Source organism: Triticum dicoccoides, chromosome 6A, assembly GCF_002162155.2.
Source record: "Triticum dicoccoides isolate Atlit2015 ecotype Zavitan chromosome 6A, WEW_v2.0, whole genome shotgun sequence".
Lineage (NCBI taxonomy): Eukaryota > Viridiplantae > Streptophyta > Magnoliopsida > Poales > Poaceae > Triticum > Triticum dicoccoides.
This window is the reverse complement of record NC_041390.1, coordinates 343,061,557-343,086,990: the sequence shown is the minus strand read 5'-3', so window position 1 is coordinate 343,086,990 and position 25,434 is coordinate 343,061,557. Positions and strand designations below refer to the sequence as shown.

Below are 25,434 nucleotides of genomic sequence, written 5' to 3'. Positions count from 1 at the left end.
ACCCTCTTCTGATCCTGCTGCTCAGGCTTTCACTCTATTTGGGGGGTTTTCGTCCGTGTTTTCTGTGGGTGTGATGCAGTGAGGGTTTTGAAAATTTTGGTGGCTGCAGCGGACGGGCTCAGGGCGGACAAGTTCTTCGAGCCGGACGAGCGGGGAAGGTATAGGGCACCATTCCTGCGTGGGGTGATTGAGGAGAAGGGCCGGTGGGGCGTCAGTCACGCGCGGCCACCCACCGAGTCCAGGCCAGGGCACGTCGCCATCATCGCCGGCTTCTACGAGGATCCCAGTGCTGTAACAAAAGGTGCGCTGTTTCATCTCTAGTTCCAGTGTATCTCTATTGGGCAGTAGTGTTCTTCATGTTCATAAGAGCTAGTGCAATGTTGGTTGTTGGTGCTTACTGCCAACTTGAATTCATACTGTTAGTTGTGGTTACTGCCAACCCCATAACATGCTCGGTTCATACATTTTAAGGCTCCAAAGTAGTTACTTACTGTTAATAATCACACTTCAAAGATCTGGACGATTCTGGCACAGCTTACAGAGGGGTGAGGGGGCAATGGATGTGAGGGGAGGACAATTCTGTCTCTGTCTTTGGGAAGGAGAGGGGTGGGTGGGTGGTAATGGAGGTGAGGTTGGAGAAAAGGAGTAGCCTGGAGCAGCGCTGGGGTGTACAGCACGTCTACATTATTAGTTATTTTAGTTTTTAGGAGTTACGTGAGCAATTTCATTAGAACTCACTGTCTCAGTTACAGCGTTGGCGTTAGTGTTCAGTGGTGGGTATTTGCAGATAAGAACAATGACTGGTTAAGTCATGGCAATACCTTTGGATTCGACAAGACTCACATGGACATGTTTTTACAACAAGTCATTCAACTTGCTGTAATATTCTTGTCTACTGGATTCAGTTTCTGTATTGCCTAATCTGGCAAGGGCCTCCTTGGCAGTTATGAGGACTTTGGAGTGATGTGTGCATCGGGTACGATTGTTTAATTTTTTTGTTACTACTGGAATAGTGCGGGTGGCACTTGTTCCCACAGTCCACTGACATACTGGCCACTATGCATGTACTGGACCATGTACCAGTGACCATGGTCCATCGGAGTATGATTCGTTGAAAGTATAGGATTTACAGCCTGCATTGATTATAATCAACAAACACCAATTATAGTTCTATTCCCTGCTGTCGTGTGATAGTTTGTTTTGTGTTATTGGAAATTTGGGATATGGCGGTGAGGTTGGGGAAAAGGAGTAGCCTGGAGCAGCACTGGGGTGTACAACGCGTCGTCATCATTAGTTATTTCAGTTTTTAGGAGTTATGCGAGCAATTTGATTAGAACACACTGTCTCAGTTACAACGTTGGCGTTAGTGTTCAGTGGTGGGTGTTTGTGGATAAGAACAATGGCAAGTTAAGTCATGGAAATACATTGGACTCGACAAGACTCACATGGACATGTTTTTACAACGTCATTCAGCTTGCTGTAATATTCTAGTCTACTGGATTCAGTCTCTGCATTGCTTAATCTGGTATAAGGACTTCCTTGGCAGTTATCAGGACTTCGGAGTGATGTGTGCATCAGGTACGATTGTTTTTTTTTTGGGTTACTACTGGAATAGTGCGGGTGGCACTTGTTCCCACAGTCCACTGACATACTGGCCACTATGCATGTACTGGACCACGTACCAGTGACCATGGTCCGTCGGATTATGATTCATTGAAAGTATAGGATTTACAGCCTGCATTGATTATAATTACATGTTTTTACAACAAGTCATTCAGCTTGCTGTAATATTCTAGTCTACTGGATTCAGTTTCTTCATTGCTTAATCTGGTAAGGGCTTCCTTGGCAGTTATCAGGACTTTGGAGTGATATGTATGAATCAGGTGCGATTGTTTATTTTTTTGTTACTACTGGAATACTGCGGGTGGTACTTATTCACACAGTCCACTGACATACTTGCCACTATGCATGTACTGGACCATGTCCCAGTGACCATGGTCCATCGGAGTATGATTGTTTGTAATTGTAGGATTTACTGCCTGCACTTGATTATAATTAACAAACACCAATTATAGTGCTATTCCCTGATGTCGTACGATAGTTTGTTTCGTGTTATTGGAAATTTGGGGTATGAAGGCACTTCAGAGATAAATGTAGGAACTGATGACTTGTTGCATGAAATTGCTTCCACGATATTTACACATTTCACTTATTGTTAGTGCAGGATGGAAGGCCAATCCAGTTGAGTTTGATTCTGTATTCAATCAAAGTCGACACACTATCTCGTTTGGGAGTCCAGATATTGTTCCTATATTCTGTAGCAGCCTACCTCACAGTACCTGGGGTAGTTATCCACATGAATACGAAGACTTTGCAACAGGTCAGACTTATTGATACTGCATGCAACAAATTCGCAACGGGATCATCTGTATTTTACTGTGTTTTGATTTATATGATAATCAGAGAATCATCTTGTGCCTTTGTCACCATATATTGGTAATGCTGTGCTTACTTAATGCATGCACATCATACTGAATATTCCTGTACTCTAAAAGTTATGTTACAGTCTTTGAGTTGATAATTTGGATGTAAATAGGGTTCTAGATCTGCTTTCTGAGTTTAGGTCATAATTTTCAGAAATCTGGGAACTCGCAATTATCATTGTTGAACTTATAACCTTTTGTGCGATGAGTTAAAAAAAGTTAATACTGCAATTGCTATGTTTCTTGTATGAATAATTAAATGTTTTGATCCAATTGAAACTCTAAATATCACATAATCTAAGGCATCAATCCTCTACTTTTCTGATTTATTTTGTCTATGGAATCATTTATTCACTTGGTTAGAGACCTTGATTGCAGATGCATCATTTTTGGATCATTGGTCGTTTGACCAGTTTGAAGGTCTTCTCAACAGGTCTCTTGATGATGTTAAATTGAGGCAGTTACTCCTACAGGATAAGTTGGTTATATTTCTGCACTTGCTGGGTTGCGATTCTAATGGTCATGCACATCGGCCCTATTCAAGCATCTATCTGAACAATGTCAAGGTTGTTGATGAAATAGCTGAGAGAATGTACAATCTCATGGAAAGCTACTTCAATGACAACCGAACAGCTTATGTTTTTACTGCAGATCATGGAATGAGCGACAAAGGTACGATAAAGTACTACACACACAATGTTTTCACCCATCAACTTCCCTCCCCTTTTTCGGGTTTTCCATATGCTTTTTAGGGCTAGAGATCCCTATAAAGTTCTAGACCTACAGGGTTTGACAGCTCAGGGCATGGCATCTTAACACTCCACAGTCTACTGATTTTGGTCTAACCTTGCATGGCATTGCCTCAGGGTGTTGTGCATCACAATCACATGTATTGCTGACCTGCTAGTAATAGCAGAGGCTTCTGCTTCTTGCTTCACTTTTTATTCTGTAGAGTAGCGTTGGTTGGTACTTGGTACATCATATTATGCATTTTAATGATGCCAATTTTGATTTTTCACTTATAGTTTGGAGAATAGGGTTGGTTGGTAGTACATGGCTCATCATATCTTATGATGCCAATGTTTTTATGATACTAATATAATTATGCATTTCTACTGATAGGAAGCCATGGAGACGGACACCCTTCAAATACTGATACTCCACTTGTAGCATGGGGGGCTGGAATCAGGAGCCCAAAATTCTTGGCCTATACAGACAAACCTGATGATGGCTTTCGGTTTGTTGATGACCACAGACACGATATGCCCACGCCACAGAACTGGGCTCTTGAAGGCTTCGAAAGAGTTGATGTCAACCAGGCTGATATAGCTCCTTTAATGGTTGTTTACAATAGTATACCTTATTTTCCTTTCTTCCTCAGCATGTTCTACATTTGTAAACACAATATTGCATTTTCTCAGTCGTTCATAAATTTTGCAGGCGACACTTGTTGGTCTGCCATGCCCTTTGAATTCTGTGGGGAACTTACCTTCTCATTATCTGAAGTTAAGCAAGGTTAGGCAATAAGCACCACAGTACTATCCAAAAATTCTTCTGTGCTTGCAGCCTAGGCTTGCAAACTTCTCGTTGAATTCTATATCCCAATTATTTCTCTTTTATTTTACAGTCTGATGAAGTTGAAGCAGTTCTGGCCAACACAAAGCAAATTCTTAACCAGTTTCTCCGAAAGTCAGGTACCCATTCAGAACAAGATCTGAAACATATTTGTATTTTTTTTTTGCTTACTCCACTCTTCTAAGCTAGTAGGCTGTTGCACTCAATTGTACATAAGACTTGGAATGATAATGATTGATGGGGACTATTTCATTATTTGTCCGCTGAAGTCAATGTTTTACAGCAGACCGTTGGAAACTGTTATCCCATCATGGCAATCACCTTTGTACTTTATGCAAATTTATCGCCTCCAAGCTGAATACATCGGATGATATTCTTACTCCACACATGTCTTTCCTTGACAATCTCAGAGCAGAAGCAATCCAGTTCACTCTATTTCAAGCCTTTTAAACCACTGGTGAACTATTCGTCTGTCCTCGATCGAATCGAAGATCTAATATCTGCAAGGGACTACAAAACTGCCATGAAGTATTCTGAAGAGCTCCGTAGTATGGCTCTTGCTGGTCTCCATTATTTCCAAACATACGACTGGTTCATGTTAATGACAACCATTACCCTTGGATACATTGGATGGATGGCAAACCTCATTCTACATGTGCTACAGTCTTATACAACATTTCCTGCTAATCTTCTAAAGAGGACTCAAGTTTATCCCAAGAATACCTCCATGAAAGTAAGATTATCTAAGTACGATTCTATGTCTATAACATTGTGTGAACACATGCTTCTGTTGCTATAGACTCCTGGATGCCGAAGGTGTCCTTACGGTGATCTTGTAGTTCCTATGGGGTGGAGACAATGGAGTCAGTCCATGGAGTTTCCCTTCTCTAGCTTGCTCAGGGTGGATTGTCATCAATATATTTTTTATCCACTAAAGACCCAAAGTGGTCGGACCCTTCCCTGGACCCTGCGCAAGCGGGAGCTACATGCACCGGGTTGCCCTTTTCATATATGTTTTGTTTCTGTTTCTCTCAGATACTCTTACTTTCCCTAATGAAATTCAGCATTGCTGTAAAATTTACATAAGCGTCAGATAGAATTATGTTCAGAATATGTGGGTTTGGTACTTGTTCATTCTTTTTCTCTCAGATACCCATATTTTCCCTAATGAAATCCAGCATTGCTGTAAAATTTACATAAGCGACAGATAGAATTATGTTCAAAATATATGGGTTTGGTACTTATTCATCTTGTGAACTGTTCAAAGTTACTTGAGAAATGATGAATTATAATTATAATTTACTGGAATGTCTTTTCTGTTTGGTGACAGCTGATGTGGTCCTTTACACTATTTTCATCTTATCTCTCCTGGTTTCAGGTATACATAGGTGGATGCTTGTTCATGGGTTTATCATCCATTATACTACTTCTAGAGAAATCTCCACCTCTTTACCATGCTTATGTATTTGTGACAATATTCCTTTGGACAAGAATTGTACAAAACTATGAATTCATGAAGTCAGCATGGAGAGAATTGTTTAATATGCCATTTAAGTACAATATGAATCTTCTGATCAGTTCGGTTGCTGCATTGCTCATATTGGAGTTTCTGGTGCGTACACCACCTGTTATTGACATCTCAAATGTTTAAGTTTTATAAGACTGATATTTGACATGGGATTTGATACTTCTGTGCAGGTTATGAGCTTCTTTGATCGGAAGCTTTATACCTGGTGCTTTTTGGCCCTTGGGATACTAGCTTCAGTTTGTGGAGCCTTTTCTATTGAAGCTAGCCCTGCTGTTGCAATATACACATGGCTCGCATGCTGGTTCCTGTCTGTATTCACATTGATGCCAGCTGAAATTCCAGAGAACAACAACTTAGTGTATGCTTCTTTGCTCACAGTATTAATACAATGTTTCTTTCATTTTTTTAATATTAGCTAACACAAGAGAGTTTAAAAGTTACATATACATAATATGCTATCAATGCTGTTCTCTGAAATTTATGACTTTGAGAGTCAAGGCATACACATCTAACTGTCACCACATTTTAATTTTTCTGTTTTGTGTTTACTTGCATTTATTATATTTGATGAATCTTACTTGTGCAGAATTTTTAGTGGGGCACTTATAATACTGATCGCAATGGCTTCGAGATGGGCGACCATCAATACCACTACCTTTTGGTTGTATCTTAATCGAGCAAACAAACAAGCCCCTAAATCCTCCAAGCTATTTTTCGTTCAGGTACAAAAGGCAATTTGTTGTATTGATATTTATTTTGTGAAAGTTAAGTTGAGACAGTGTTGACAGCTGTCATGTGCTCTAGGTTATTTTGATCTCAGTGTCTTCAATAATGGTGTGGTTAACTACATCTCATCGGTCCCAGCACAAAGAACTGCACCCGTTGCACCAGTTGATCAACTGGTGTGTAGCTGGTAAGCCATAAACACTGACCCTATAATCTTGCAGTCGTGCTGTTAAGTATCTCCAGTATCTCACATTTCTTTCTCACTTCAGTTTTTCATGGCTATGGGAATGCTTGGATTGTGGCCAAAGTGTACCTTAGCAAAATTTTGGCCATGGCTCAAAAATTGGTCTTTGTTTGGATGGTTGCCGACCTTTTGGCATGCCAATGCACTTTAAAAGAAAAAGCAGGAAAAGATTATAAAAATATTTTTCCATCGAACAACTCTAACTTTGTGTTAGAAAAAGCAGAAATAGCTCAGTTCGAGAGGGGAATCCACTTTGAATTTGATAAATGTATTGCTTCTGAAGTACTATGTGTTCGCATATATGCGATAGATCTACCCATTGTGGATTGGAGATTTGAAAAGGACATTAATGTTATATGGATGCAACTTGATTGTATTGCAAGGCCCAAGGGGCATATATATAGCACAAAAGGCTTGATATCTAATATATCACAAAAGATTTGAGGTACAAGAAAGGAAATATAGGACTCCTAGACCGATGCTAATATACCCCCCCCCTCTCAAATGCAAAGCGTATGCAATAGCATTGCATTTGAAGAAGTGTAACACCATAAAGAAAATTGATAATCCAAATTCCGCGTCTTGAGAGTGTCGTCGTATCATGAGGAGTCTTCAAAACTTGTCGAGTCAAGCCAAAGAAGAAGATGGCGCATCAGAGGAAGACACTGCAGACACAGCATCACTAGAAGATACAAGATAAGTATCAAGAGAAGATGGGTTGTCAGAAGAAGATGACACATCAAGAGAATGAAGCATTTCACACAAAATCATGCCCAAGAAAACCGGCGACAAGAGAATGGGCGTAGATCAACAATGCAAAGAGAGGCCACAAAAATCCTATAGAAAGGACAAGGACCGGAAAAAGGCTGACAGACAATATGGTGGACTTGCATGACATGAGAAACACAAAATATCAATGGATTTGGTGGACGCAGCGGAAAATATAGAGCTAGGAACTAGAAAGCATACATGGGACAGAGATGCAAGTCATCGTGAATGCAAGAGTGGAAGAGGCGGAGAAAGCCGTGCACATTAGATGTTGACAAAGAGCAGCAAAGAACAACAAGTAGCGGAATAGCAGGCAACACCGATAGAAGATGCATGCGCGAGATGGAGCACCGTCAAAAATCATCGGACAATTAAGGGAGTCGGTGTAGAGCAACAATAACCATGTGCGAAGGTCACAAGAGGATTTGCTGTATAGTGACCAGCACAGCCTGCGAAAGATGTCTGAAAGGACGACGTCATAGGTGTGACGAGCACCAAGCACCGAGAGACAGCGCATGTGCGAGACGGGACCAATATAGGAAACACCGTCCAAGAGTCGGGGAGCGAGGGAGATGCATACCTGACGAGAACATTCTGTTTTTTTTTAACTCAGCGGAGCAGATCTACTCGCAACATGCGTGTGCAAGCTACTCAGCTGAACCGACCTGGTCGGAACGTGCGTGGATGAGTGCCGACGACATGGGTGGGGGTGCATGGGGCGCAACGCGTCGGCGGCCGGCGGGGGGCGGAAGAGGAGCCGATGGCCTGAGCGTCGAGCTGGAACATCGGCTTGGAACATCGATGGCAACAGAGTTTGATCTGGAACAACAGCGGGAGGAAATCTCAATCGGGAAGAAGCGTGAATCGTGGGCGAGGTGACGAAGAGCGGCAGCGGGACTTGTTGGGTGATGGCGTTGCGTTGACTTGAGGCAGATCATGGGAGAGAGTAGCGACCAGAGCAGTCTTACATGAAGGCAGTAGAGGAGGAAAACAGCAGCCGGCCGAGAGGATTACGGCGACACGATATTGGATTGGAGCACGAGTTGTGCCTGCGAAAAAAGAACCTAGAGGTCTAATACCATGTTATGGATGCAACTTGATTGTATTGCAAGGCCAGAGGGGCATATACATGGTACAAAAGTCTTGAGGTACAAGAAAGGAAATATAGGACTCCTAGACCGTCACTAATACTTACTAAAAATTTAAAGCAAATACTAGTTTGTTAAGAATCAATTGAATCAAGGTCATAGTGTCATCCTTGGCTGCAAAACACACGCAATCTACTTGTATCCACTAGTCTTAGGCCAACTTCAACTTGTCGACTCAAGCGGACACGCAATGTGTCTATTTTTTGTCGGTTTGGGTCGGCTAGGCGGACAACAAAGTCTGGTTTCATCCACCGGCTTGTAGGTACGCCCAAAAGGGACGCATTTGACGTGGTCCGGATTTGCGAATTAAAAAAATAAACAGCCAACAGAAGTCCAGTCTTACATTAATTAAAACTAAAAAACATTAAATAAAACTATTCTAGTTGTCGCCGTCGTCCTCCTCTTCGGTTAGATTGACGAACACCGGCCCCTCCCATGAAAACACCTGCTGCCACGCTAACAACGCCGCCTGCGCCGCCTGATTTTGATGCGCTGCATCCTGCCGCGCCACCTGCCGCTGCTTGGCCTCCCACAATGCGTGCCGCTCGGCCTCCTCCTCGGACGCGCCCAACCACATGAGCGTGCATGACACCCACCTCGGCGAGTAGGGCACCATGGTCGTCCATGACCAAGATTGCCCCGCCAATGGCCCTAGCGCGTTCTCTGTCTCCACCGGCTGCTGATGCCGCTCTCGCACGGAGACATCGCCTGCGGCCGATAAGGCTAGTTGCTCTGTCAGGCCCTCTCATTCGGCTTGCTTGGCGAGCTGGGAGTCCTCGATGGCCTTTTTGTAGGCCTAATCGTTCTCGTCAGAGCTGGAGGCTTCGTCGGTTGGTGGCAAAGGACTGGGGCCATGCGCACACGCATGAGTGGCGAAGTAGGAACGACGCCAACGTTGTGATCGTCATGGGACCAAGTGTCCCAGAATGGCGAGTTGACGGCGAACGCCGGGTCGCAACGGAGGTCCACGCGTGTGCGGCCGGAGGCCGGAACGGCAGGCATTGGAATCCTCTTCGGGTTCAGGTGCCAGCCGTTTGGTAAGTGGACGTCAAGCCACGACACCGGGGTGGCCTCTTGCCAGTACCGCTCGCACTGCTCGACGCCGACGTACACACGTTGTCGTGGGGCCGCATGTGGCGTCAGGGTGAAGCTTGCCGCGCGGCGTCGGCTCTACCCCGAGGTGGAGCCGGCCTCGTGTTTGTGCTTCTCGACCTTCCCGGGGATCCATATCCATGGCATTGTTGTGCCGGTGGCTGGTGGGACGGTGGGCGGCGACTAGGGTTCTATGTCGGGCGGCTGCGGGGCAAGAGGAAGAGAACTGGGCGCCCCCCGCACACGTGGCATTAAAAAAGACGCGTGGGGAGGAGGTTGGGTGGCTGACATGTGGGCCTGCCAGCACACGTGGAATTAAGTAGGACCAACGGGGGTCGGTTGGGTGGCCGACACGTGGGCCTGAGCTGGACACGAGTGGATGCGCGGTGCGTCCGTCTCGTGTCCGTGTGGACGCAAATTCGGCCCAATTTGGGGCGGATTTGCGTCCGTACGGACACGAGACAGACAGAAGATGTGTTTGCGTCCGCACGTTGGGCCGTGGTTTTTGCCCTCGCGGACCCAACCAAACAAAATGGGTCGGCCGTTTGGAGTTGCCCTTAATAGAGCGTTGATGCCTTGACGACTATCACCTCGTACAAAATTCTCTTTCATTGTTGTAATAGGAATACAGGATAATTGATAGTCCAATCAGTTCGGATGATTATATCACAGAAATGTGAAGTTTCTCGGATAAGCTTTATTCATAATCACTAAGAGCAACTCCAATGCGCCAACCAAACAGACGTGCGTTTTGTCCGTTTGGGTCGGCCGTCCGCTCGACATCCGCCTAGTTTTTGGTTTGGGTCGGCAGTGCGCCCAACGCGCTGACCCATATTTGCCCGCGCGGCCGGGTTGCTGTGGTGTTTCAATCAATATACACACATTTTGCATAGTTTCACAAGCAAACAAATATAGCATAGTTCCACAACCCAAATAAATATATTGTAGTTTACAAGCCGAATAAAAATTAAATTGTCTTAAATACATTTAAAAAAAGGTACATCTATTGGTTGCCAACATGAGCCCACATATGCTCAACCAAATCATCTTGCAGCTGAATGTGAGTTTCCCAATCACGCATTTGATTATGAAATTGGGTGAACTGTGCAAACATTGCCGCTCCTCCTCCATGCTCAGGCACAACATTGTCACCTTGGAACTGAAACCCTTGATCGTAGATACGTCCTGGGCGCTTATCCTCTACTATCATATTGTGCATGATCACACAAGTAGTCATCACCTCCCACAACTTCTTGGTGCTCCAAGTTCTAGCAGGATACCGAAGGATGCCCCATCGAGATCGCAGAACACACCAAATGCACGCTCGACATCCTTCCTAGCACTCTCTTGCTCTCGGGCAAATCTCCTCCTCTTCTCTCCGATAGGGTTGGGGATTGTCTTCACAATAGTGGTCCACTAAGGATAGATACCGTCAGCTAGGTAATATCCTTTGTTGTAGTTGTGGTCGTTGATGTTAACATTCACCGGCCGGCAGTTGCCTTCGGCAAGCCTTGCAAACACCGGCGAGCGTTGAAGCACGTTGATATCATTGTGCAATCCGGCCATGCCGAAGAAAGAGTGCCAGATCCAGAGATCTTGTTAGGCCACGGCCTCAAGTATGACAATGCAAGCCTTGACATGGCCCCTATACTGCCCTTGCCAAGCAGAAGGGCTGTTCTTCCACTCCGAGTGCATGCAGTCTATGCTGCCAAGCATCCCTGGGAAGCCCCTGCTGGCATTCATCATCAACAAGCGGTCTATATCTTCGGCAGTTGGCTCTCTCAAGTACTCAGGGCCAAACATTGCAATCACAGCCTTGCAAAACTTGTACATGGAGTCTAGGCACGTAGACTCGCTCATACGGACGTACTCATCAATGAGATCACCGGGTACTCCCAGTGCATTTCTGATAAGAGGAGAATCCAATCTTTTCAAGGGCATCCTCCTTGCACTCGAAATACTTAACATATCCGACCACCCCCTCCCGAATACGGTTGAAAACATGCCTAGCCATACGGAAGCGGCGCCGGAATTGGTGATGTTTGAAGAGCGGGCTGGGTGTCTCAAAGTGGTCCTTCCAAAGAAGGAAATGGCCGCTCTCTCGGTTGCGATTCAACGCCGGAGTGTGCCCCGGGATCGAGCCCCGGAACAACGGCCGCTCCTACTAAGGTGGTCATAGACCAACAAGGCAGCCACCATCTCCTCATCGTCGGATGAGGAATCGTCGGAGTCGCAGAGGAAATTGTGGAAAAAGAACTCGTCGCCGGAGTCCATTTGTACCTTGGGGGCAAACTGTCGAACAACTTGCGGGCGTCGTTGAAGAAGCTAGCCGGCGAAGAGACGCGCGCCTCCTCTGGACCAGGTAGCTGGCTTGTCCGCGTCAGGCGAAGGAGCTGGCCGGGGGCGCGGGGGCGACTTCGTGCTTGCGGCGACGTCGGGGTGGGGGTGGGAAGCTGCGGTGGCCCGGCGGTGAGACGGTGGTGACGGCGATGTGGGAGGTGGCAGTGTGCGGGGGAGGTGTGTGGGCGCGGACTGCTGGCAGGGGCACCGGAGCTGGGCGGTGCCGGCGACGGGGTGGGGCGGGCGAGGGCTTGCTGTCGATGGGGGTGGAAGAGAATGGCCAATGTGCCACCGACTGGCGGGCCAGGGGGAGCAGCGCGGGGAGCAGGCGCGCGTAGCGCGCATCCGCTTCGTGTCCACGCCAACGCAAATGAGGCCCAAATTTGGGCCAGCAATGGGTCGTCAGGCAGACGAAAAGCGGACGCACGTCCGTTTGGGTCCGTTTGGGTTGGCGCGTTGGGCCGACTTTTCTGTCCGCTGCGACCCAAACGGGCACGCGCGGACAAAATGGGTCGGCGCATTGGAGTTGCTCTTATGTCAGTGTTCAGTTTTACGGGAAAAGATCTCAGGACTGCACTGGAATATGTTGACAGAAACTGTACATCTAAAAGAAGGAAATACAAATTATCCGAGACACTGAGAAATAGCTGATCCCGGGTAAAGAAACTAACTTTAGTTTTACATTACCACACGGATCAACAAAGCTTCTTCTATCTGAAATCGAGTTTGCTAAACTGCATTAAACATGCACCATTTTGTTGTTGAAACCATATGGGCTATCTTTTGATTATTGTTATCCTGGTTTGCTCTTGCTGAACTTCTAAGACTTTTGGGTGTTTGTTTTTTTAACATATCATGTTTTGGCAGGTTTTGCGATGGCGCTACCGCTCTTTTCACCTTGTAGTGTTCTATCCCGTCTTACATCTATCTTCTTGGGTTTTGCTCCTCCGTTTCTGCTGCTTTCTATTGGGTATGCAGTTAACTTATGTTGAAGTATTCATAGATCAAAGATTTTGTTGATATATCCATGGGATGACATGTACATCATACGTTGTTTGAAAATTTGACCTCTGCAGCTATGAAGCGGTTTTCTATAGTGCTTTTGCGCTGGTACTCATGGGATGGACATTTCTTGAATCTGCCAACTTGTATTGCTCTGAAGGAAGCAATTCTTCATGCCACAGTGGCCTTGCGGATGGATCAGTTTATGGCTATGACGAAAGATGCTTACAACTATCTGATTTACGAATCCCTCTGTTATTTGTAAGTCTATGATCTTTTCCCATTTTGTGTTCTGGACTGCAGTATGCTTTCTGAGTAATATGATCTCAATCCATAGCTGAGGTGCATAACAGCACTGAGGAAGATGTTCAGCACTATACAAGGTTCCTGACTAATAATAGCTTATAAACATACTTTGTTCTCTCCTCTCTTGATGAAAAGGCAGCACTCCTGCCGGTTGCTTGAAAAAAATTTAATTATCTTATGAACACGGGTCATCCGCCAATATGAAGATGTATTAACTACAGTCAAAGCTGAATCCTTTAGTAGGGATAGCCAATGGAGCCTGTGAAATCAGTAGACATGCCAATAGGTAGGAAGAAAGACTCGATGGTATTGCAGTAGGACAATGGAATTGATAGTATCATAGGCTTAAAATTTTAGGGTTCTGATGAGCGATATCAAGTGAGTTAAAGGGATTGTTGGGTTTCATTGAACTGAAATCAGTGCACTTCATTTTTTGTTAAGTCCCTTGAGGTTCCTTGTTTGCCTTATATATGTTCTGGTGCTTGTAAGTTGTCACATATTTGCCTCCACAAGCCTGACACCCATTGGCTGTGTGAAGGCATTTCTTGATTGATGCAGTATTTTCAGGCCACTCAACATTCACATCCACCTTTCCTACCTTACCAGCTCCAAAGTTCCAAGGCCTCTGCTACTAGTTCTTGTGTATCTTTTACAAATGCATTTTGCCTTGCAGATGATCTTATTCAATGTTGCTTTCTTTGGAACTGGTAATTTTGCAAGTATTGCAAGCTTTGAGATCTCATCTGTGTACAGATTCATCACAATATTTAGTGTAAGTGCTTGTGATGTGTTTTTCTTTTTAAGGTCGTCTTTTTAATTCCAGTTACTGATCATTCCTCCTTTTTTTTTCATGGCAGCCATTTCTTATGACGGCACTTCTTATTTTCAAATTGTTCATTCCATATATGCTTGTCATGTAAGTTTTCTCTGCCTTTTTGATCATATGTGAGTTTTTTGACGAAATGCAGCAGCACTGCTTTCAATTATATTAAGAGGAATAAATGAAGTTACAGAACACGAAAAGCGAAGCACAAAAGAAAAGAAAAACCTGAGATGCTAGCCTGTACAAGAGATTAATAGAGATGTTCAGGATGTCACACTGCACCCTGGCACCCCGGCGCCACACCATACATTCAGTTCAGAGATCTTAGCAACAAGATGAGCAGCGATAGCTTTGTTATTGATGATCCTGCAGCTCCTTGCCTTCTAGACCATCCACCTCGCAAGGATGGTTAGGGATCCCCACCGATGCTGTTTTCTAGCCGAGAGAGCAGCAATGCGTTAGACCACCAGCCTACAATGTTAGCAGCAGAAGGTGCTCGAGACAGCTTCAGGTTGGGCATTGAGAGCAGCAACTTCCAAACGTCCATAGTGAAGGAGCAGCAAAGCAAGATATGCGAGATTGTTTATGGATGGATGTGGCACAATCTGCTTATAGGATTATGCGGCCAACCTCTTCGCGGAGATGATCCTCCTTAGGTACCGCGTCCGGCTTTTCATCGAGGGCCTGCCCAATGAGGCCTTCTTGGTGGAGACGACACAACAGACGATGTGCCACTTCATTGTGTACGCTTGGATGGCCGACCCCAACTTGCCGCTGAAGAAGGTGATGTTTAGGGTCGGTAAATCGCTGCCGAACAACAACCCCTCCAGTTGCTCGCACTGCCGGACGGCTTCGACGAGAATGTCAACGACAACCCATGGGATTTGTTGGACATCCCACACCCCGTGGCCCTGCAGTGCCCGGTGCTGATCCATCTCGACTCCCTCGCCTACCGGCTTCGACGAGAACATCAACGACAACCCATGGGATTTGTTGGACATCCCACACCCCGTGGCCCTGCAGTGCCCGGTGCTGATCCATCTCGACTCCCTCGCCTACTTCCCGTGTCATGAGGGCACTCTAGCGGCGTCTAGTGATGCTGCTGGTGACGGTTATTGGGACACCTCCATCTGTTGCTACCCTTGTGCTTGAGGGCTTATCGATGCCCCCCCTCTCCCGAGCTTGCCCGTTCGGTCTTGTACCGTCTTGGCAGGAGCTCTTCCTCGAATTGGCGCCGCAAGCCGGGTGCTCACCATGCTGGGCCGCCGTCCAGTCTGTTGCCGGCACCTGTGCCTCTCCCTCCGCAAGTGCTTGGTTTGCAGGCGCCTGTTCCGTCTCTTCCAGTGGATGACCTAGCGACGCAGGACACACTCCCCTCTGTGTTACCTCCTGTCCATGGTGGGCAACGGTGGGCTAACGGTGCAGTTGGGCGCATGCTCACAGCGTCCCACGCTGTCTGACAGCTGTACCACGTCTGGTTGCACAGGCGGGCCGCTTGCCACTGCTGTAGCTCCTAAGCTCGCGTGCACTCTGGTGCAACCCTCAGCATCCGTGAGCTCTGCCCCGCTCCCTCCCATGAGCGCTTTCTCTTCTTGGCTGCACCGCGGCTGGAGCATTGCCGTTATGATGCTGATGTTTGGGCGATGGAAATGCGAGCCCTGGCTCCTCCCTCTTCAACGCCTACCGCGAGACGGTCAAGGCGAGGGACTAGACCACCTGCTCTGTCGGGCCCATCCTTGGGTCCGCTCCGGTGCATGCTGCCCTTGTCATTGACTAGATGGAAGCGGGCTTGCAACTTCTCCGCCTGGAGTTGCATGACCTACTGCCCCCGCCTTCTGCCGAGCCGGTAGTTGGGCTGCTTCCAAGGGCCTTTGGGCCAGGAAAACGTTGAGAGTGCAACCGAGCCGCCCGCTCCTTATGACATGTGTCGATCGGCCGTCATTGGGCTCTTCTCTTAACCCTCTTGCGCCCATGCAGGTTTCCCTGGCCTCCCAAGATGCGATTCAGCAGACTGCTGCTAGTGAGATATCTGGCAGTGTGTCTTCTGCCCACCAATTTGCCCGCGCTGATCTCGTCCCCCACTGCCACCCTCGCCAACGGTGACAACGTCCCCCCTCCGCCGCCCTCGACCGGTTCATCGCTTACATCCCCGAGCCTGTGATCCCGGGCATCCTTGCAATCACACTGTTCAAACCAATAGGCTTAGGTGTCACCATCGGGCCAAGTCTAGGTGCGGCAGCGATGCCATCTCGCAGGCTCAGAAGCTGATCTGCAAGAAGCTTGGGCTGCCATTTGAGGAGAAGCAGCAGGACCCTGCTGCTCTGTTAGTAGCAGCAGTATTGGCAGAACGTCAAGGACGGTCTGGCTCTGGTGGAGATTGATGCGCCCACGCGCTGCTGCACGCGGTTGGTGGCCGCAGGATGCAGAAGACTGCTCGAGCGACTATCATGGTGCTATGTATCTGCATCTTACAGCCTCCTAGTCTTTGCCAGCTTAGTTTCCATGATTCAGTGCAATTTCTTGGTTTGGAATGTACGGTGGTCTTAATTCACCCACCCCTAGAGCTGCTATTACAGGTGTTATGCAACAGAAGAATGTGTCAGTTGTCTGTTTGCAAGAGTCCAAGATGAATATGCTTGATGCCCCATTATTAATGATTTTGTGGTCCTGGTTTTGATCACTTCGCTTTCACCCCATCTGTTGGTGCTAGTGGAGGAGTGATCACTGCCTGGAAGGATAATATTCTTTCAGTATGTGCGAGTCTTTGCTCTGCTCATTTTGTATCCATCAACTGTTTGCAAAGAAGTTCTGGTAAACAGCGGCAATTGTAAACATCTATGGCCCTCAATCTATTGCAGACAAGCTTGCTTTTGTTGGCTAATCTAAAATCTCTGGCTAGTGCTACTCCCGGTCCAATTATTTTCACTGGTGACTTTAACCTTAAGTTAATGTTGATCTGCTGGACAAAGTTTCAGTCTAATAACTTTGTAGTTGTGTATGCTCCCATGTCGCAGAAACCGTCGCCACCGCGCGCATCCTTAGGCGGCCACGCGCTCCCAGCCCCCGCAGCCCGTCGCCGGAGAGCGCCGGCCTCTGTTTCCGCACCCTGTTAGGGACTGCCCGAACGACATCCGCTGCCTCTACCTCGGCCACGGCTCCCGGGACTGCCACAAGTATTGCCGTGGCGTGCTTCGTGCGCCCCCTCGCGCCGCCACCCCCTCGGCCGCTGCGTCGCGGGAGCCGCAGCGCCTCCTGGCCCCGCCCCCACCTGTTGCGGCATGCGACTCCGCCGTGCCGGCCCAGCCCTCCCTCCCGGTGCGTGTGGTCATGCCACGCTCCGTTGAGATGAAGGAGGCCGAGCTCGTTCTGCGCTGTGGGATGGTGGTCTCCATCACGGGAGCCAGGCCGGTGGTCACGCCTGGTGAGGTCGAAGCTGTGCTGCACTCCCTCGACCTCTAGCCCGATGACTTCTCCGTCCACGTGCACCACCCGGAGGATTTCCTCATCTTCACCAACGAGACCATGCATCGTCTTGCGGGCGACCATTTCATCAACAGACCCGGCTTCACCTTGTCGCTCCGCCCATGGAACAAGCTGGCCCACGTCGGCGTGAGCTCCTTCGAGCACACCATCCAGCCGGAGCTGCATGGGATCCCGGTGCAGGCTTGGCATCTCTCCACCGCCAAGCACCTGCTCGGCACCAGCTGTTGGATCGAGCGGCTGCACCTGAGCACGTGGTCGCGTGCTGACCTCGCCGTTTTTCGGCTGACGGTGCGCACATGAAGCCATCCTGGAAATCATGGAAACTGTCCCCGCCCGCAACCGCACCTTGCCGCCGACCGTCCGCACACTCATCTACCCCGTGTCCATCAAGGTCCTTGGCGCCGTCACTGACCAGGCTGCTTCGGCCGCTGTCGGCAGCGGCGGAAGCCCGAGTGATTGCGTGCTTGGTGGTGACGTTGGCGACGAGGCACACCAGGATGAGGCTGGGCGCAACCGCGGCCGCCGCCGTAGCCGCAAGCGACGGCGCATATCCGACGCCGGCGACGGCGCGTGGACGGCATGGTTGTGGACTTGGCTGGCTGGAGAGCCATCGACCATCGTGCCCGTGCTGATGGGATAGCCGTCGTCACTGGTTGGCCCGCATCCCGCCGTCGTACGGTCGAGGCGGCGCCACTGCGCGAACGTGCTCATGGACGCACGATGGAACCCTGACCCACAGCTGGTGGGCCACGGTGTTCTCGTCGCCTTTCCAGAAGGGGAAGGAGGGTGGAAAGAAAAAGCGCGCCGCAGAGGCTGTGCCAAGGCTGCACCCCTGCTCGCTGGCCCACCCACGCGTCCTGGAGAGGACGGCCCGATGCCAGATGTCCTACCCCCTTTGGCGGAGAACCCCCCTCGAATGCGCCGCCGCTGTCACCCTGCGCGCATGACCAGGGCTATGCAGTTGCCGTAGTGCACCCGGCCAATCCTGGCAGCCCTGTGGATCCGGAGAGCCCCATGGGCCACCTGTCGCTGGACAGTGAGGTCCTAGATTCACCCAACCACGGGCCCGAGGCTGATCCTTTGTCGGGGCAAAGAGGCGCTTCGCCTTCGTCAGCGCCTGCTGTGGTGATGCCCCAGGCTGACCAGTCCACGGACCCAATCCCCTCGACACGGGACGGCATGCTGCAAGTTCAAACTTTTGTGCCAACCCTGCCACGCGACCAAGACGGAGTGCTTCTGGATCCCTCCGAGAGAAATGCGCAGAGCCCGGGCTCCTCTCTGGCGGCCCCTCACGTAGCACATGCCGCACCCATGAACAGCCTCTTGGCCCAGGCTGCTAGCCCCTCAAGACAGGGAACCCCCACGCGCTTCGCCTCGCCCCTGGTCATGATGCGCCGCTCCCGTCCGCGAGCTGCTGCAACAGCGACAACTACCTGGACATTAGGCGACTTCGTCGCTGCAGCTACCAAGCAGATCGACCCCGCCCTACCCACCCCGGGGAGGCGGCAAAGGCGATGCCCGCCCAACTTCACCCCTCAGCGCGGGTGATCTGCCTCCTCCACGACATGCAAGACCGCAACTCCGCCCACGGCGGAAAGACGCGCTCAAATCCACATCCTGCGCACTCTTGGGATCGTCGGACTCAACCAGAAGATTACGGCTGCAGAGATGCAAACTTACGATGGGCTCTTCGCGACGCCTCTCCCCATGTCCGTCCTCTCGGCCATCGCCGCGCTGGTCGATCGTGAGCTCCCCATTGATCCTGCCATCGCGCTGATCACCACGGTGATCGCCGGTAGCCCGATCGAGGCCTAGCCGCGCTACCGCGCCCGCTCGTCGACCCCTGTTCCATGTATTACGCCCCTAAGATCCTACTTTGGAATGTGTGCTGCCTCAACGCGCGCGCTCGCCAGAACGCCATCCTGTCGCTAGTTGTAACCGCAAACGCGTTGATCGTCTGCTTCCAGGAAACAAAGATGGAGTTAATCTGCTCGTCGGTCGTCCTTGAGACTCTTGGTTCGGATTTTGACGACTACGTGTACCTGCCCGCACTAGGGACCCGTGGCGGCATTCTGCTGCCTGGAAGAGTAGAGAGGTGACCATCACCAATCCTCTTTTCACCGCCAATGCCTTGTCTGCGAAGGTCTCTACCCTGTCCGGTGCCGGCACTCCATGGTGGCTCACCGTGGTCTACGAACCCCAGCATGACGACGCAAAGGTTGCCTTCCTACAGGAGCTACGCGACATCCGCGATGAATGCCCTGGGCCATGCATGCTTTGCGGGGACTTCAACCTTATATACCATGACGAGGACAAGAACAATGCAAACGTCAACCGCCGCATGATGGGTCGCTTCAGATGCGTGCTCAACGACCTAGCACTTAAGGAGGTTTACCTTAACGGGAGACGCTACACTTGGTCGAACGAGCAATCGCCCCCGACCCTCGCCCACCTCGACTGTGTACTCTACACCACGGACTGGGAGGAGCTGCATGGCGTGTGTCACCTTCACTGCCTCGCCTCCGTCGTCTCCGACCACAACCCTCTCTACCTGGATTGCTCTTCGGTGGCACTGACGCATCGGCGTTTCCACTTCGAGGCCTTAACGGCTTCCAAGACGTTGTCGCGAAAGCTTGGAACTCGGTCCACGAGATTGACCCATTCCGGCGCTTCATGATGCGCATGCAGGCCATCGCGCGCAAACTCACGAGCTGGAGCTCGCGAACCGTCGGCAATGTGCGCCTCAAGCTGGCAATCTCTCGGGAGCTTCTCCTTCGGCTCGACACAACGCAGGAGAGCAGGGCCTTGTCCCCGCATGAGGACTGGTTGCGTCGTCAGATCAAGGCCTCCTATCTTGGCCTTGCTTTGGAGTGCACCATTGCCCACCGGCGCGCCCACCTCGCGACCCTAAAGGACGGTGACGCCAACACCTCGTTCTACCACCAGCAATGCACCTATCGACGGCAAAAGAAAATGGTGCACGGCCTTGTGGTCGAGGATGAGGTGATCACAGACCCGAGCGACATGGCCACGGCGGCATACGCGCACTTTGATGCCCTGCTTGGCACCGCCGTGCCCCGGGAGTGCACTCTGGAGCTCTCCGCCCTCATCACGCCTGCCAACCTGGACGACCTCGAGGCACCCTTCGACGCCGAGGAAATCTGGCAGGCCGTCAAGCGGATGCCCGCGCGCAAGGCGCCAGGTCCAGACGGCTTCACTGCAGAATTCTTGCGCGCATGTTGGCCAATCGTCAAACAAGACCTTGTTGACGTATTCCAGCAGCTATTCGCGCTTCGAGGCCGGGGTTTTAGCTGCCTAAACCAGGCGCTCCTGATGCTGCTGCCTAAGCGTGCGGATGCTCGCGCCTCGGCGATTACAGACCCATAAGCCTCATCCACCTCGTCGCCATGATCTTCACGAAGGTTCTCTCGTTGCGACTCGCGCCTAAGCTCAACGCACTCGTCAGCGCGAACCAGAACGCGTTCATCCTTGGGCGCAGCTTACACGACAACTTCGTCCTGGTGCGGCAGTCCGCGCGCCTACTCCATCAGCTTGGGGCCCCTCGCGTACTGGCCTTCGACTCGATCAGCTGTCCGTTCCTCTTCGAGGTCCTGCGCCACTACGGATTTGGCGACTGCTTCTTGGACTGGCTGGCCATTCTTCTTTCCTCGGTCAGCACCAAGGTGCTCCTGAATGGCAAGCCTGGCCCGGCCATCTGGCACCGCTGCAGGTTCCGACAGGGCGATCCCTTTCGCCCCAGCTATTCGTCCTAGCGGTCGACACGCATGTCCGCCTCCTACGCCGCGGCACCGAGCTGGACATCCTGCAACAGCTCCACCCCCGGCGACCGATCCCCGCCGTATCACTATATGCGGACGATATGATCCTATTCCGCCACCCCTCGCCGGGCAACATCCTGGCGGTGCAAGCGATCCTGCAGCTCTTTGGACGTGGCTCGGGCCTCCAGGTGAACTTCCTAAAGAGTTGGGCCACTCTTATTCGTTGCGATGACGATGAGGTGGCGCCCGTCATCGGTTTGCTTGGCTGCCTCATCGTGGACTTGCCGATCACCTACCTTGGCATCCCATTGACGATCAGGCGCCCCTCCGCTGCTCTACTCCAGCCCGTGGTTGACAAAACCGCGGGCATGCTCCCTACATGGAAGGCGCGGCTCATGAACAAGGCCGGCCGCCTCGCGTTCGTTAAAGCCGTGCTCAGCGCAATTCCTATCCATTAGCTGCCGGTTCTAGCACCTCTGAAGAGGATCATCAAGGCGCTTGAGAAAATCTAGAGGGGATTCCTCTGGGCAGGACGCATGGAAGCCAACGGTGGCAATTGCCATGTTAACTGGTGACGTGTCGCCCGACCAATCTTGCTTGGAGGACTAGGCGTCCACGACCTCGAGCGGACCGGCCTCGCGCTACACACACGTTGGCTGTGGCTAAGCTGCACTGACAGCACCAGAGCTTGGAGCGGTCTTGATTTATAGTTCTCCGACGACGAGCGAGCCTTCTTCTCCGCCTCGACAACCATGCAAATCGGCAATGGCATGAAGGCCCTGTTCTGGGAGGACCGCTGGATTGGGGGACGCTCGGTCTGCGAGATCGCGCCATGACTATACTCATGCATTCCAAAGTGCCGCCGAACACTGCGGACGGTGGCGGACGGCCTTCAGGCCAACAGTTGGGCGCACGACATCCAAGGCACCATTGGCGTACAGGAGATCGGCGAATACCTACAGCTATGGCACCTCATCGAGCACACGACGCTTTTTGCCGAGCCGGATCGCCTCATCTGGAAGTGGAGCTCGGAGCTCGAAGGGCACCTACACTGTCCAGTCTGCCTACCTAGCCACATTCCACGGATCCAGCACCTGCAACGCCTGGAAGCTTACTTGGAAGTGCTGGGCACCGCCTCGCGTCCGATTCTTCCATCGACTTGCTCACCTCGATCGGTGCTGGACCGCTGACCGCCTCACCCACCGCGGCCTGCAGCACCCTGTGCGCTGCCCACTATGCGACCAGGCGCCGGAGGCCATCCAACATCTCCTCGCCTGCCCATTCTCACGGCAGATTTGGTATGAGGTACTGTGCTGGCTTAGGGTACCCTGCAACCCGCCTGACAGCGAGCCATCGATCAATTCTTGGTGGCTCTCCGTGAGGCAGCTCACGCCCAAGCCCATGAGCAAGGGCCTCGCCTCCGCAACCCTGGTCATACCATGGATGATCTGGAAACACCGAAATGATTACGTCTTCGAGAGAGCTAGCCCCTAAACCGCGGCGCTGATGACCAAGATCAAGGAGGAGGCGGCCCTCTGGGCCAGAGCCAGAGCGCTGGGGCTTCGCGCCCTCACCCCCAAACCTGGGATGTACACTGATTTCGCGCTTTTGCATTGTATGTTTGCCTCCTAGGAGGATTGTAACCCAAACTCCCGCCTTTTCAATGAAATGGAACGCAAAGGTCTTTTGCGTTTTCTCGAAAAAAAGGGTTCCTGTTACAAAACAAGTTTTGCTGTGTGATACAAGGATGAAGCAAAAATCTGTATCCTAATCTACCTTCCCTTGTTTTTCTCTGGGAGGCAATTTTTGGAAGAATTAAGTGTACAGCTTCAAGATAATTGATACACCATGAATGAATGAGTATATATCTCTTGGTCCTTAATGGGTAATGATAATTACTAAAACACCAGTTACTTTTTGTATCTGACAAAATAGTAGACTATAGAGTTTTCATCTTCATTTTACATATGGATGTATATAGACATATGCAGTCGGGTTAAATGTGTAATGTTCAACTTAGTACACTTGGGTGGTTTTGGGAATAATTTCGTTTCCTGTTCAACATGTTTAGTCTGCCTCTAGCATATTTGAAAGGAAAAACATACATATGGGGCATCTTCCGTATGGAACCTTTCGTTTTGTGGAGTGCCTATTTAGCGTCTGCTGTCTAGCATATAATAGAAAACGGAACATGTTCAGTCTGCAGAAGACGGGGCTTTGGGCCTTCCATATGACACCTAGATAATTTAGTCATTTTTATTCAAGTTCAACTGGTTGTTATTTGTCAGTAAGCTTATACAGTATGTTCTGACTTACTGCAGATGTACATTTAGTGCCATAACCAAGATTGTACGGATTCCACGTATCGGTTGTTATTTTCTTGTAATACTGCTTTCAGATGTGATGACAATTCATTTCTTTTTTCTGGTATGTGTGTTCTGCCCTTATGTACCTGAAATTTTCTTTCAACACTTTTAGCTATTTTCTTTCATTGACCATAGTTAATTTATATACAGTACAATTTTTGTCATTTCTCATTCCCTTAACATTTGAATGGTGTTTGGTTTGTCATGTTAGAGCTCTGCCAGGTAAACTTCTTATATTACATTTGAATGGTGTTTGGTTTGTCATGTTAGTAATGCTAAACTAAACGTGAGTGTAGAATAGCTTATTCTACAGCACAGTAACACTTCATACAAAATATAGTAACGCAGTATACAAAATATAATGATTTTAAAAAAATATAGTATATCACAAACTTGGATAATAAAAAAATATTTTCAAAATTACTACATTTTGTACACCATTTTACAAGATTTTGTATATAGCGTTACTAGGGGGTGTAGAATAAGCTATTCTACACTCACGCTTAGAATAGTGGTATATAAAGCGGGCTTGTAAGTTATCATTCTGTTGGTACAAGTAATGGTCTTGTAACCGTTGCTTTTAGACTGAAGTTGTAGAGTTCATGGCCTCAAGGGTTATATGCCCTTCGATAATTATAAATTGAACTGCACCTGAGTCCAAAATTCTTCTCTTCAGAAGTGCCGTTGAACCTAGATGTTCTTTGTTCAAACTTGTTGATGAAATGCTCAATACATGTTGATTTTCCTATGCTGATAACTATGTTCAGGGCACATTTGCCATGCAGGAGAGTCACATGGAATACATAATGCATGGTTCAGTTCCCACATAATTTAGAATATTTTTTGTGTTTCAAACAGAGACTACTCCCTCCGTTCCTAAATATTTGTCTTTTTAGAGATTTCAAATGGACTACCACATACAGATGTATCTAGACATATTATAGTGTAGATTCACTCATTTTGCTTTGTATGTAGTCACTTGATGAAATATCTAGAAAGACCAATATTTAGGAGCGGAGGGAGGTTTTTGTCTACATAATTATCTCTGTTTAAATGGCAATTCCTACTTCCGCAGTAAACAATATGGTCAATATTCTTGTTCATTTCAACCACAGGTCCAAAACACAGGAAGCTGGATGGAGATTGGCAACAGCATTAGTCATTTCGGAATTGTGAGTGCGCAAGTAGTCTTCGTGTTGCTGCTTTTTGCACTCACAAATATATACACAAAAGATATCGAAGTCTCGTCTCGGCAATTAACCTCGCGAAAATTTATGTGAATTGATCTGACTTTATATAGATTTTGCAGAATGTATCCATTTTTGTAGAACTAACTTATGGGCTGTGTTTTTATATGTGGCCCAAGTTTTGGGACTAAGCTCTTGTAGTTTATATATATTCATTGTATTGGGTTGATTAACTTGTTTACCCTTGTCGTTCTTAGAGACAGAAGTGCCTGCTTAAAGACATAATCTGGCCACGACATCATGAATTTGTTAATGCAAATGGTCGCATTATGACTTTATGAGTTAGAGGTTGTTAGGGCATCTCCCCCACGGATCATCAGGCTTCCACTCGCAAATGTCTGTGGGCACATTTGAACGTGTCAGCAGACATGTCTGCCCCCTTTGTTTTTTCTGTTTACATTCTGAATATTGAAAATAATCAAAGATAAGTACCACGGTGCATCAAGAACTCAAAAGATAAATATACTCAAAACATAAATATTTCAGTGCAACAGTAATTTAAATAAAAATATTACTCCCCTCGT

General features: G+C 49.0%; 1 protein-coding gene across 1 annotated transcript in view; it reads left to right on the top strand.

Moving 5' to 3' along the window:
- The window catches only part of LOC119316884 (GPI ethanolamine phosphate transferase 1-like), a 25,750-nt gene extending 555 nt beyond the window's left edge, over window positions 1–25,195 (top strand). The window contains exons 2-18 of the mRNA XM_037591268.1: window positions 98–301; window positions 2,225–2,380; window positions 2,862–3,155; window positions 3,606–3,823; window positions 3,924–3,998; window positions 4,111–4,177; window positions 4,469–4,791; window positions 5,437–5,670; window positions 5,757–5,944; window positions 6,173–6,308; window positions 6,391–6,499; window positions 12,772–12,874; window positions 12,981–13,167; window positions 13,886–13,984; window positions 14,070–14,128; window positions 23,619–23,724; window positions 24,779–25,195. Of these exons, the coding sequence (XP_037447165.1) occupies window positions 98–301; window positions 2,225–2,380; window positions 2,862–3,155; window positions 3,606–3,823; window positions 3,924–3,998; window positions 4,111–4,177; window positions 4,469–4,791; window positions 5,437–5,670; window positions 5,757–5,944; window positions 6,173–6,308; window positions 6,391–6,499; window positions 12,772–12,874; window positions 12,981–13,167; window positions 13,886–13,984; window positions 14,070–14,128; window positions 23,619–23,724; window positions 24,779–24,943 (2,723 nt within the window). The 3' untranslated portion in view covers window positions 24,944–25,195. The remainder of the gene's footprint in view (window positions 1–97; window positions 302–2,224; window positions 2,381–2,861; window positions 3,156–3,605; window positions 3,824–3,923; window positions 3,999–4,110; window positions 4,178–4,468; window positions 4,792–5,436; window positions 5,671–5,756; window positions 5,945–6,172; window positions 6,309–6,390; window positions 6,500–12,771; window positions 12,875–12,980; window positions 13,168–13,885; window positions 13,985–14,069; window positions 14,129–23,618; window positions 23,725–24,778) is intronic.
- The last annotated feature ends 239 nt before the right edge of the window (window positions 25,196–25,434 follow it).